Source organism: Scyliorhinus torazame, chromosome 4 (assembly GCF_047496885.1).
Source record: "Scyliorhinus torazame isolate Kashiwa2021f chromosome 4, sScyTor2.1, whole genome shotgun sequence".
Taxonomy (NCBI): Eukaryota; Metazoa; Chordata; class Chondrichthyes; order Carcharhiniformes; family Scyliorhinidae; genus Scyliorhinus; species Scyliorhinus torazame.
Genome location: NC_092710.1, coordinates 25,063,782 through 25,078,029, shown reverse-complemented (window position 1 = coordinate 25,078,029; position 14,248 = coordinate 25,063,782). Strand labels below are relative to the sequence as shown.

General features: G+C 54.9%; 1 protein-coding gene across 1 annotated transcript in view; it reads left to right on the top strand.

Annotated features, from left to right (window-relative positions):
- LOC140411570 (T-cell surface glycoprotein CD5-like) overlaps window positions 1-12,965 on the top strand; it is a 64,563-nt gene extending 51,598 nt beyond the window's left edge. The window contains exons 10-11 of the mRNA XM_072500652.1: window positions 5,203-5,313; window positions 10,522-12,965. Of these exons, the coding sequence (XP_072356753.1) occupies window positions 5,203-5,313; window positions 10,522-10,616 (206 nt within the window). The 3' untranslated portion in view covers window positions 10,617-12,965. The remainder of the gene's footprint in view (window positions 1-5,202; window positions 5,314-10,521) is intronic.
- The last annotated feature ends 1,283 nt before the right edge of the window (window positions 12,966-14,248 follow it).

Genomic DNA, 14,248 nt, shown 5'->3' with positions numbered 1-14,248 from the left:
TCAGTACTGACCCTGACAGTGCGGCACTCCCTCTGTACTGACCCTCTGACAGTGCAGCACTCCCTCAGTACTGACCCTCTGACAGTGCAGCACTCCATCAGTACAGACCCACTGACAGTGAAGCACTCCCTCAGTACTGACCCTCTGACAGTGCAGCTCTCCCTCAGTACTGACCCTCTGACAGTGCAGCACTCCCTCAGTACTGACACTCTGACAGTGCAGCACTCCCTCAGCACTGACCCTCTAACAGTGCAGGACTCCCTCAGCACTGACCCTCTGGCAGTGCAGCACTCTCTCAGTACTGACCCTGTGACAGTGCAGCACTCCCTCAGTACTGACCCTCTAACAGTGCAGGACTCCCTCAGCACTGACCCTCTGGCAGTGCAGCACTCTCTCAGTACTGACCCTCTAACAGTGCAGCACTCCCTCAGTACTGACCCTCTGGCAGTGCAGCACTCCCTCAGTACTGACCCTCTGTCAGTGCAGCACTCCCTCAGTACTGAGTCTCTGACAGTGCAGCACACCCTCAGTACTGAACCTGTGACAGTGCAGCACTCCCTCAGCACTGACCAACTAACAGTGCAGCACTCCCTCAGCACTGACCCTCTGACAGTGCAGCACTCCCTCAGTACTAACCCTCTGACAGTGCAGCACTCCCTCAGTACTTACTCTCTGACAGTGCAGCACACCCTCAGTACTGACCCTCTGACAGTGCAGATCTCCCTCAGTACTGACCCTCTGACAGTGCAGCTCTCCCTCAGTACTGACCATCTGACAGTGCAGCACTCCCTCAGTACTGACCCTTTGACAGTGCAGCTCTCCCTCAGCACTGACCCTCTGACAGTGCAGCACTCCCTCAGTACTGGCCCTCTGACAGTGCAGCACTCCCTCAGTACTGACCCTCTGACAGTGCAGCACTCCCTCAGCACTGACACTCTGACAGTGCAGCTCTCCCTCAGTACTGGCCCTCTGACAGTGCAGCACTCCCTCAGTACTGACCCTCTGGCAGTGCAGCACTCCCTCTGCACTCACCCTGTGACAGTGCAGCACTCCCTCAGTACTGATCCTCTGACAGTGCAGCACTCCCTCAGTACTGACCCTCTGACAGTGCAGCACTCCCTCAGTACTGACCCTCTGGCAGTGCAGCACTCCCTCAGCACTGACCCTGTGACAGTGCAGCACTCCCTCAGTACTGATCCTCTGACAGTGCAGCTCTCCCTCAGCACTGACCCTCTGACAGTGCAGCACTCCCTCAGTACTGGCCCTCTGACAGTGCAGCACTCCCTCAGTACTGACCCTCTGACAGTGCAGCACTCCCTCAGCACTGACACTCTGACAGTGCAGCACTCCCTCACTACTGACCCTCTGACAGTGCAGCACTCCCTCAGTACTTACTCTCTGACAGTGCAGCACTCCCTCAGTACTGACACTCTGACAGTGCAGCACTCCCTCAGTGCTGACCCTCTGACAGTGCAGCACTCCCTCAGCACTGACACTCTGACAGTGCAGCACTCCCTCACTACTAACCCTCTGACAGTGCAGCACTCCCTCAGTACTGAGCCTCTGACACCTCAGCACTCCCTCCCTACTGATATTCTGACAGTGCAGCACTCCCTCAGGACCGACCCTCTGACACCTGAGCACTCCCTCAGTACTGACCCTCTGACAGTGCAGCAGTCCCTCAGTACTGATCTTCTGACAGTGCGGCACTCCCTCAGTACTGACCCTCTGACAGTGCAGCACTCCCTCAGTACTGACCTCTGACAGTGCAGCATTCCCTCAGTACTGACCCTCTGACAGTGCAGCTCCCCCTCAATACTGACCCTCTGACAGTGCAACACTCCCTCAGCACTGACCCTCTGACAGTGCAGCACTCCCTCAGTACCTACCCTCTGACAGTGCAGCTCTCCCTCAGTACTGACCCTCTGACAGTGCAGCACTCCCTCAGTACCTACCCTCTGACAGTGCAGCACTCCCTCAGTACTGACCCTCTGACAGTGCGGCACTCCCTCAGTACAGACCCTCTGGCAGTGCAGCACTCCATCAGTACAGACCCACTGACAGTGAAGCACTCCCTCAGTACTGACCCTCTGACAGTGCAGCTCTCCCTCAGTACTGACCCTCTGACAGTTCAGCATTCCCTCAGCACTGACCTTCTAACAGTGCAGGACTCCCTCAGCACTGACCCTCTGGCAGTGCAGCACTCTCTCAGTACTGACCCTGTGACAGTGCAGCACTCCCTCAGTACTGACCCTCTAACAGTGCAGGACTCCCTCAGTACTGACCCTCTGACAGTGCAGCACTCCCTCAGTACTGACCCTCTGACAGTGCAGCACTGTCTCAGTACTGACCCTCTGACAGTGCAGCACTCCCTCAGTACGGACCCTCTGACAGTGCAGCACTCCCTCAGTACTGACCCTCTGACAGTGCAGCACACCCTCAGTACTGACACTCTGACAGTGCAGCACTCCCTCAGCACTGACCCTCTAACAGTGCAGCACTCCCTCAGCACCGACCCTCTGGCAGTGCAGCACTCCCTCAGTACTGACCCTGTGACAGTGCAGCACTCCCTCAGTACTGACCCTCTGACAGTGCGGCGCTCCCTCAGTACTGACCCTCTGACAGTGCGGCACTCCCTCAGCAATACTCTCAGATTGCCAGTCTATATTATGTGGTTCCAGCCTCCCGAGTAGGACCTGACCCCATGACCTGCTGGCTCAGTGTCAAATGAGAATCCTCGAGACACGCCTCCCACCCACCCACCAGGGGGCGTGTTGGGATGGAGTTGCTCATAAATTCTGAAATGGGGGGAAAGTTTACAACACCTCTTTTCTCGATGTGGAGAGGATGTTTCCTCTTGTGGGAGAGTCTAGAACGAGGGGGGGGGTCACTGTTTAACAATAAGGGGGGGGGCCATTTCAAACGGAGTTGAGGAGAATTCTTTCCCCTCAGAGGTTGCCGAGTCTCTGGAATTCTCTTCCTCGAAAGGCAGCGGGAGCGGGAACCTCGGAATGTTGTTAAGGCCGAGCGAGATGGATTCCTGATTGACGGGGGTGGGGGGGGTGGGGGGGTGAAAGGTCATCGGGGGGTCGGCAGGAATGTGGGGCGCAGGTCACAATCAGATCGGTCACAATCTTATTGAATGGGGCAGCAGGCGGGAGGGGCCGAGTGGTCCTTGTTCAGATATTTGTTATGTTTTTGGGATCCAGCCTGGGAAACCCATTTCACTTCGTCAACTGGAAGCAATATGCACAGGTACATAGAAGATAGGAGCAGGAGGAGGCCTTTTGGCCCTTCGAGCCTGTTCCGCCAGTCCACACGATCATTGCTGATCATCCAGCTCAATAGCCTAATCCTGCTTTCTCCCCATAGTCTTTGGCCCCATTCTCCCAGCACGGTAGCCTTGTGGATAGCACAATTGCTTCACAGCTCCAGGGTCCCAGGTTCGATTCCCGGCTTGGGTCACCGTCTGTGCGGAGTCTGCACGTCCTCCCCGTGTGTGCGTGGGTTTCCTCCGGGTGCTCCGGTTTCCTCCCACAGTCCACAGATGCGCAGGTTAGGTGGATTGGCCGTGATAAATTGCCCTTGGTGTCCAAAATTGCCCTTAGTGTTGGGTGGGGTTACTGGGTTATGGGGATAGGGTGGAGGTGTTGACCTTGGGTAGGGTGCTCTTTCCAAGAGCCGGCGTCGGCTCGATGGGCCGAATGGCCTCCTTCTGTACTGTAAATTCTATGTAATTCTATGATAATTCCCCAAGTGCTATATCCAGCCACCTCTTGAATATATTCAATATTTTAGCATCAACTACTTCATGAGGTAATGAATTCCACAGGCTCACCACTCTTTGTGTGAAGAAATGTCTCGTTATATCTGTCTGAAATGATTTACCTGAATCCTCTTGCTGTGACCCCTGGTTCTGGACACACCCATCATTGGTAACATCTTCCCTGCATCTACCTGTCTAGTCCTGTTAGAATTTTATAAGTCTCTATGAGATCCCCCCTGAACTCCAGCGAGAACAATCCCAACCTCGTCAATCTCTCCTCATATGACAGTCCCGCCATCCCTGGAATCAGCCTGGTAAACCTTCGCTGCACTCCCTCGAGAGCAAGAACATCCTTCCTCAGAGGAGACCAAAGCAGCACACAATATTTTAGGTGTGGCCTCACCAAGGCCCTGTATAATTGCAGCAAGACATCCCTGCTTCCGTACTCGAAACCTCTCACAATGAAGGCCAACATACCATTGGCCTTCTTTACCACGTGCTGCACCTGCATGCTTACCTTCAGCGAATGGTGCACAAGGACACCCAGGTCCCGCTGCACACCCCCCTCTCCCAATTTACGACCATTCAGGTAATAACCTGCCTTCTTGTTTTTGCTTCCAAAGTGAATAACCGCACACTTATCCAAATTAAACTGCATCTGCCATTGATTTGCCCACTCGCCCAACCTGTCTAGATCATGCTGTAGGATCCCTGCATCCTCGTCACAATTCACCCTCCCACCTAACGTGATATCATCTGCAAACTTTGAGATGTTACATTTTGTTCCCTCATCCAAATCATTAATATATATTGTGAATAGCTGGGGTCCCAGCAGGAAGAATATATCATGCCCTTCGGGGTGAAAGGTCAACGTTCTAATTGAATTTTTTTCCCATTCATTTACGAGATGTGGGCTGGTTAGGCCCAGCATTTATTGCCCATCCCTAGTTGCCCTTGAGAAGGTGTTGGGTGAGCTGCCTTCTTGAGCTGCTGCAGTCCCTGAGGTGTAGGTACACCCACTGTGCTGTTAGGGAGGGAGTTCCAGGATGTTACCCCAGCGACAGTGAAGGAACGGCCGATATATTTCCCAGTCGGGGCGGCGAGTGACTCGGAGGGGAGCCTCCAGGTGGTGGGGTTCCCAGGTATCTGCGGCTCTTGTCCTTCTAGATGGTAGTGGGCGTGGGTTTGGAAGGTGCTGTCGAAGGAGCCTTGGTGAGTTACTGCAGAGCATCTTGTAGATGGGACACACGGCTGACACTGTGCACCTGTGGTGGACTGATCCCACTTAGAGTTGGTTAGAGAGAAAGGGGAGCCCTCCATGCTCACTGCCCCTAGTGGGATTGACCTATACGCCCCCCCCCCGAACCCCCAACTCTGCCGGAGGGGAAGGTCAATGTCTAACTGTCTCTTTTTTTTTTTCATAATCTTTTCCAAAGTGTCGTTCCACCGAAACAACAACGCCAATCTCAGACCGGTCTCCACCCAAAGTGCGGACGGTCACCTGTACACGGGAACGCCAGAGAAAGAGTCTCTCTCTGCCTACCCAGGTAAGGAGATGGGAGCCGCGGGCAGGTGAGAACAAGCAAAGGGTTTCGTTTCTGTAGCACCTTCCACCACCTCCGGACGTCCCAATGCGACGAGCAGCCAATGAAACGCTTCTGGTCACCGTTGTGATGTCGGAAATGCGGCAGCCATTTTGTGTTGTCAAGGTCACAGGATGTGTCTGATAATGAAGTCTTTGTAATAGTAGTCTTCATGAACGACTTGTAACTACATATAAATATGTGCAGCAAAGGAGGGGCCGGTTTAGCTCAGTGGGCTGGACAGCTGGTTCGTGATCAGAGCGAGGCCACTAGCAGGGGTCCAATTCCCGTACTGGATGAGGTTGTTCATTCAGGTCCGGCCTTCCCAACCTCCCCCCTTGCCTGAGGTGTGGCGATCCTCAGGTTAAATCACCACCCGTCATCCAGCCACCTCGAAGGGGAAAGCAGCCTATGGTCATCCGTGACTACATCTTTTACTACAAGGAGCCACCTCCATGTTTAGATCTTGCCAGGTCTCTGGGCGACACCACACTGACGTTAGCTCTGGGTCATGTACCTTCTCATATCACAGAGTGGGCGGTCCCCCATTAACCCCCAATATACCTGACCCTCATACTGCACCTCCTCTAAGTCTTTATCCCATGGATATAGTTTGTTCCAAGTCTTACATTGTTGCAAGCATTCACCTTATTATTATAACTTCTCTGCTCTCTAACATTATTGCTGTCGCAGTGTGTGTATTCACAATGTTCTCGCAGCCCCGGCTCTTCAAGGTCTTGAAGTTGGAGATTTAGGTGGTGCTGGGGCCTGATCACCCGTCCTGTTGACCATCCTGTCGGCAGAGTGGTCGTGGTTCTCGTTCTTGTTATTGGCCTGGCGGTCGGACTGCCCTTTGGCCGTTCCTTCCCCGACTTCAAGTTGACCCACGCCTGGTCGGTACAGCGTTGCCCGGCCGCTGGAACCCTCGAGCGTTTCTTGCGGGGTGGGCGGACGTGGTTTTTGTCCCTTCAGCGTCGCTTTTCCTCCTTTCCCCGTGCGGGCCACCCCAAAGTCTCCCGGTCCCCCCCCCCTTCCCAGGACTAGGAGGAAGAGCACGCCTGATTCAGCAAGGAGGTTCAGCAGCACATTCACCTCTGCCCTGTTTTTTGCCATCGATGGCGAGAGACTGCGAGCAGATCCCAGCGTCCCTCGTGGTTGGGATATTCCGGCTGGAATGTGTGCGCATGTGTGTGCGCGCGCGTGTGTGTGTGTGTGTGTGTGTGCGCACGCATGTGCACATGTGTGTGTGTGTGTGTGTCCATGTGTGTGTGTGCGCGCGTGTGTGCGCGCGTGTGTGTGTGCGCGCACGAATGTGTGCACATGTGTGTGTGTCCATGTGTGTGTGTGCACATGAGCGTGTACGCGCATGCGTGTGTGCACGTGTGTGTGCATGAGTGTGTGCGTGTGCGCGCGTCTGCGTGTGTGTGCGTGTGTGCGCACGCGTGTGTGTGCTCATGTGTGTGCGTGTGTGTGCGCGCGCGCGTGTGTGTGTGCGCGCATGTGTGTATGCATGCATGTGTGTGCACGCACGTGTGAGCGCGTGTGTGTATGTGTGCGCGCATGTGCGTGTGTGTGCGCGCCTGTGTGTGCGGGTGTGTGTGTGCACGCGTGTGTGCAGGCGTGTGTGTGCGCATGTGTATGTGTACGCGTGTGTGTACGTGTGCGTGTGTGCGCGCGCATGTGTTCACGCGTGTGTGTGCATGCGTGTGTGCGCGTGTGTGTGTGAGTGTTTGCGTGTGTGCGCGCGCATGTGTGCGTGTGTGTGCGCGCGTGTGCGTGAGTGCGTGTGTGTGTGCGTGAGTGTGCGCCTGTGTGTGCGCGTTTGTGTGCACGCGTGTGTGTGCGTGTGTGTGCGTGTGCGCACATGTGTGTGCATGTGTGTGCGCGTCTGCGTGTGTGCGCCTGTGCGCGCGCGGGTGCGCACGTTTGTGTGCGTGCGTGTGTGTTCGCGTGTGTGCGCGCATGTGTGTGCGCGTGTGATGTGTGTGTGTGCGTCCGTGTGTGTGCGCCTGTCTGCGTGTGTGTGTGTGTGTGTGCAGGTGTGTGTGCACGCGTGTGTGTGCGCATGTGTATGTGTGCGTGTATGCGTGCACGTGTGTGAGCGCGCGCCTGTGCGTGTGTGTGTGTGTGCGCATGTGTGTGTGCGCACGTGTGAGTGTTTGCGCATGTGTGTGCGCGCGTGTGTGTGCGCGCGTGTGCTGTGCGTGTGTGTGTGTGTGAGCGTGTGTGCGGCTGTGTGTGCGCGTGTGTGTGTGCACGCCTGTGTGTGCGCGTGTGTGTATGTGTGCACGCATGTGTGTGGGTGCACGGGTGCGTGTGTGTGTGCACATGTGTATGTGTGTGCGCGCGTCTGTGTTTGTGCGCGTGTGTGTGCGCGTATGTGTGTGCGTATGGGTGCGCATGTGTGTGCGCACGCGTGTGTGTGTATGCGCGTGTGTGCACGCGCGTGTGCATATGTGTGCGCGTGCATTTATGTGTGTGCGTGTGTGTGTGTGCACGCGTGTGTGTTTGTGCACGTGTGTGTGCATGCGTGAGTGTGCGAATGTGTATGTGCGTGTGTGTATGTGTGAGCGTGTGTGTGTGTGCGCGCGTGGTGTGTGTGTGTGTGCGCGTGTGTGTGCGCACGTGCGTGCGCTCCTGTGTGTGCGTGTGTATGTGTGCGCGTGTGTGTGTGCTCGCATGTGTGTGCTCGCATGTGTGTGTGCGCATGTGTGTGTGCGCGTGTGTGTGCACCTGTATGTGCGCGTGTGTGTGCGTGTGTGTGTGCGTGTATGTGTGCGCGTGTGTGGCTGTGTGCGTGTGTGTGTGTGTGCATGTGTGTGAGTGAGTGTGCGCGCGCGTGTGTGTGCGCACGCGTGTGTGGGCGCCTGTGTGTGTGTGTGTGCGCGCATGTGTGTGTGTGTGCACACGCGTGTGTGCATGCGCGCGTGTGTGTGTGCGCATGTGTATGCGCAAGTGTATTTGTGTGCGTGTGTGTATGTGTGCGCACGTGTGTGTGTGCGCGCGTGTGTGTGCGTGAGTGAGTGTGTACACGTGTGTGTGTGCGCATGTGTGCGTGTTTGTGTGTGTGTCAGTGTGTGCTTGTGAGTGTGTGTGTGTGCGCAAGTGTGTGTGCACCTGTGTTTGTGTGTGTGCGCGTGTGTGTATGCGTGCGCGCATGTATGTGTGTGTGCGCCTATGTGTGTGTGCACGTGTGTGTGTGTGTATGTGTGTGCGCGTACAGGGTTGGCGTATTGGCCAACTGTACTGTGATGATATGGATAAGCAATCACGTAAATATTAATAGATACGACATCCAACCACCAGGTGTCAGTAAAGAACAACCATGTGACACATCCCTCAGGGAGACCGGTGATAGTCGTGATAGTGGATAGTGGATAGTAGCTCTTAGATAGTTTATAATAGTCATGTAATAGTGAGCAGATTTTGATATTTTGCTCATTGTTATCTGACCCATGTTATTGTTTAACAATAAACATTCAACAAGTCAGGAACTAGACGTTCCCGAGTGCACTCAGCCATCCGGCCAAGAACCAGGACCTAACACTGCAGAGGCTTCTCAGACTGCTCATCATTCTCAGGTGCTATGGTAACGCCCCCACCCCCTCCACCCCGTGGGCGGGATTGGGGGGGGGGGGGCTTTCCGGGGCCTGGAACGATAACGGGAAAACCCTCTCTGCAAAGGGAGAGAGAGAGGGGGAGACGAGGGAGATCTCAGGTGAAACCAGAGTCGGAATACTGTTTGATGTTTGATGTTCTCCTGGCGTGGTCAGTGACAGTGGTGGTCTTTACACCCCTCTGCCATTGGCGGGGGGGGGGAGATCCAGGGCAACGCAGGCATTCCCCGCTCAGGAGGGAGAGCAGGGCAGGGTGCCGAAGACATACACCAGCTCAAGGATCTGTTTTCTGGCCCATGTCCTGTACTCCCTTGATGAACAGTTTTCCCTTTCCCTGACTTGACTGAGTATCGAACCTCTGTGCCGCCGTATATCCTCTGCAATTGCGCGCCTCCCGATTCCCTTTCAACGACCCCCTCGCTCTTTCCTGAGAACTTCCACCTTCGTTGGCCATTCCACGCCCCGCACTTTCACCTCTTCCCACAACTCCCTGGGGTCGCGACGTTCTTCCCGGGGGGGGGGGGGGGGGGGTCCCTTCCGGCCGCGGGACTGTTTGCTTCCAGCGCTGCGGCCTCCTTCCTCAGACCTCCCCGGGCTTCCTGCCGGAATATCGAACATTCCTCCGGCCTTCCCGGGAAAACTGGCTCGGCGGCTCCTTCAGAGCGGCTCACAGTCCTGAGGGACCCTTGCACACCTCAGGCGGGGAGCAGGGCTGAGAAGGGGGGCCCTTCATGGATAACGTCAGCCGGTACAATAATTGAACCCGCGCTGCTGGCGCCAATCCGCATCACGAACCAGCCATCCAGCCAACTGAGCGACACCGCCCCCCCCTAATGAAAGTAATGGACTGCTCCAAGCGCTTAGCTCACCCTGGCAGGAGATTCCCCTCTCTTCCGCAAAAGGCAGCGGAAGCAGAATCTCGGGAATGTTGTTAAGGCCGAGCGAGAGATGGAATCCTGATTAACGGGGGGGGGGGGGGGGGGGTGAAAGGTCATCGCGGGGTCGGCAGGAATGTGGGGTCGAGGGCACAACCAGGTCAGCCCCGGATCTTATTGAATGGGGCAGCAGCGGGCTGGAGGGGCCGAGTGGCCCCCTCCTGATCCTAATTCGGACGTTTGTGCAACATGGTGGCAGCTGGCGCTCAATAAACCCTCAACCTCACAAGAATGCGAGGTTCTCTGTAGGGAACTGGGGAGATTCTATGAGCTCCATGTGCTGAAGCTCGACATCCAAGGCAGAGTCTATGGAGACTTCTGCTGCAGGAAAACTTCTGTCCGGATTTCCTCCGGATGCTCCGGTTTCCTCCCACACTCCAGTGATGTGCAGGTTAGGTGGATTGACCATGCTAAATTGCACCTTAGTGTCCAAAGATGCGCAGGTTAGGTTACGGGGACAGGGTTGGTGGGCGGGGGAGTGGACCTGGATAAATTGTTCTTTCAGTGAGTCGGGTGCCGACTCAATGGGCCGAATGGCCTCCTTCTGCACTGTATGAATTTGATGGATTGTGTTCCCACCAATGCCGTTCGCTCACCACTCGATGTCCTTATTCCCACAGCCTTGGAGCGAAGGGCCAACCTCGCAGTGAACCCGCGGGAGAATTCTTCAGAGAGTGACTATGACTTCTTCGACACCAACGCCCAGCGATTGTAGAGCCCTCGGGCAGAGTGAGTATCCGGCGGTGGCGTCGCCGGCAGAGCGGAGGGCGAAGGGGGAGGAGGCCACGGCGATGACCCCCGTTTCGATTCTCCACTCTCTCTTCGCACACAAGTTCCTCATCCCCGCGACCATTCTGAGCGATCTGCCCTGCTCCCTCTCAAAAGGCTCTGGTTAGGCCTGAACCAATTGTTTTAACTCAAGCCAACCTGGCTAGTCACCCTCGAATGTGAAAACTATAGGAAAGGGTTAGATTAGTCAGACTTCATTCACCTCGGGTGAAGATCATATTGATCCATGTCCGACTGAAAAGTAATGGTACCAGTGACGAGGAAGGGTAACACACCAGTGGTTTCCCAGAAAGCCTTACGTCATCGCCTCATACAGCGCAGAAGAACACCCTTGGCCCATTCTGTCTGTACTGGTTCTCTGAAGGACTCCATCCTATTAATCCCATCACCATTGCTGCTTTCCCCCTCATAACCCTACAGAATTCTCCCCCCCCCGTGAATATTCCCCTGGTTCCCTTTCAGAAAATATTCTGCCTGGTAGATAGCGGATTTGGGGAGCCAGGAGGCTCCGCAGAATCACAGCCTCTGACCTGCTCTGGTAGCCACGGTATTTTCATAGGCCGTCCAGTTCCGTTTCTGGTCAGTGGTTAACTCCCAGGGATGTGGACTTGCTGAGATGTATCTGTAGGTGGTTAAGAATCTAGCACATTGCTATTGGTCCAGATACATCAGGCACAAGGAAGCCAGATTTCCTCTTCGGAAGAACTCGCATGATCGTTTTGACAAACATTTAATTCCAGATTTATTTGTTGAACGTAAATTGCCGCAGCTGGGGTCTGAACTCGTGTCTCCCATGCCAGGCATTGCTAGCCCAGTAGTCGGACCGCTCTGCTACCATTCTCAGCTCATTCTCCCCCTCCCCCTCGCTCCCTCCTCACCCCGTCATTCGCATTGTCCATAATTACGTCCTGAACTCATCAACCCTTGAAGGTTTCTGCTGCCCCAGCTCTTACCACTTGTTATGGGCCAGGATTTAGCGAACCCCAAAGTGTATCATGGAGTTCGCCTGATCCACAACTTTGAATAGATTGTGGTATGGGGAGCACACGGCCCATTCTCCAGGGGTGGGACAGCAGAAATGGACCAGTGGTTTTTAAAACAAAACAATGTTTATTCTATGAACTCAAGTTAACCTTTTTAAAACAAACAGTGAATATCTTAGCAACCAGTAAATCAAATACACCCCCCAAAGAATACAACACTAAGTAATCCTTTAAGCTGACCTTTTAACATCCAAAACGCTTAACAAGCCTTTAAACAGGAGCACATCGGGTTCACATTCACTATTGAGAACATTTATAATTCTGAATTCACCAAATGATCCAGAGATAGTCTTTGGATGGCAGAGATCAACAGGACAGCTCTTTGTTTAACTTCGGCTGCAGCTCACTGGAAAACCCAGACACACCCAAGCTTTTTCTCAAAGTGAAACTAAAAAGCAGAACCAGAGCTCAGCTCCGCCCACACCCTGACATCACTGCAGTAACATGAGCAGCTAGCCATTTCTTAAAGTGACATTCACATGACACACTCAAGAAGGACAACAGTTAACCGATACATGGGAGCCCTCCAAGTCGCTCACCATCCCAGCTTGGAAATATATCAGCCATTCCTTCGCTGTGGTTGGGTCAAAATCCTGGAACTCCCTCCCGAACAGCGCCGTGGCTGGACCACAGCGGTTCAAGAAGGCGGGTCACTCACCACCTTGTAAAGGGCAATTAGGGGTGGGCAATAGATGCCGGCCTAGCCAGCGACACCCTTAGTACCAATTTGCCTCAGTCAAGTTCGCAACATGGTTCATTTATTGCTGGGGGTGGCATGCGTTCATACAAAGGAGCCCATTCTCTGCAAACAAAAGGAATATGTTCAAGCCTTGCGCCATTTCCAAATTACCGGGGTGCGTGGGAGCCGATAGGTTCCTCTTTCTCCGAGGGAACGAGGAAACACTTCGGCCAATCCGAACCGACTCGCTATCCAATCAGCACCCTGTTCCTGGTGTGGTGTAACGTGTTGCGAACATGCAAACCTTGCCGTTCCTGCGTTTGTCCCGACGAGCTGGGTAAAGGGGGGGAGAAGCTTCGGCAACATGCCTTCCCGTCTCAGCGACGTTGAAGCCAGGCACCGCCGGGCGAGTGTCAATGAATAAATCTGTGAATATCCACTGTTGCTGCTGCCAGCCCCGTTGTTTTGAGGTGTAAGAGAGATCAGCTGACCCTTCAACAGACCAACATCCCTGTTTTACACATGCGGGGGAGCATTGTGAAATTTCACGACCTTCTTGGGGAGGGGGGGGGGGGGGTGGGTCTGCATGGGTTGACGTGTGGGTTGAGAGGACCGAGGAGCTTAGGAGACACCCTGGGCACCAAGGGACGTGGGGCAGATCCTCCTCCTGGGCTGACCCGTGGGTTTGAGGGATTGAACGAGTACAACAGAATGGAGAGCCCAGCTTGGTGCCCTGACTTCACTGGAAATTGGAACCAGTTCGGGCACGCCAGCGGCCGCTTGCAAAGTCACACAGGTTTCCTGAGTCTAATCGGGAAGAACAAAGCCATCTAATTATCTGTATCCAATCCCCCCCTCCCAACCCTCTTTCCATTAAGAGGACTTCCCTGATGCATTGAAGTCTGGTAACCTGGTCAGCAGTTACTCACACAGCGGGACATGTTCCCAGCGGCGAAAGAGCACCCACACTCTTCGTGACGCGATCTGTCAACAATCAGATCCAAATTCACTAGAGGTTGACTTTGAGAAAGGGACCCACTTGCCGCTTTCCCTGGCGATCGCCGGTCAGTCTTTGAACGAATTACGTTTTTTTTCCCCCACTTGCGAAATGGCCGTCGATTCTAGGATGCCTCCACTGATCCCGAGTCCGCTTGCCGACCAGATCAGCGCTCTCTCTTCTCACGCGGCACAAATTGTTGTTTGAAATTGGGTATTCTTGCGAATCTGTCCTGGTGAGTGCACATCAAAAAGCTTTGACAGCTTGTGTCCTTTTTTCCAGCCATAATTTCTAGGCTACCAGATGGCTGATCTTGAACAGGTGCTCAGTCTGTCAATGTCCCAGGGTGCAACAGGTGTCGGAGGGGGGAAGGGGAGTCTGTCAATGTCCCAGGGTGCAACAGGTGTCGGAGGGGGGAAGGGGAGTCTGTCAATGTCCCAGGGTGCAACAGGTGTCGGGGGGGGGAGGGGAGTCTGTCAATGTCCCAGGGTGCAACAGGTGTCGGAGGGGGGAAGGGGAGTCTGTCAATGTCCCAGGGTGCAACAGGTGTCGGAGGGGGGAAGGGGAGTCTGTCAATGTCCCAGGTGCAACAGGTGTCGGGGGGGGGGGGAAGGGGAGTCTGTCAATGTCCCAGGTGCAACAGGTGTCGGGGGGGGGGGGGAAGGGGAGTCTGTCAATGTCCCAGGGTGCAACAGGTGTCGGAGGGGGGAAGGGGAGTCTGTCAATGTCCCAGGGTGCAACAGGTGTCGGGGGGGGGGGGGGGAGGGGAGTCTGTCAATGTCCCAGGGTGCAACAGGTGTCGGAGGGGGGAAGGGGAGTCTGTCAATGTCCCAGGGTGC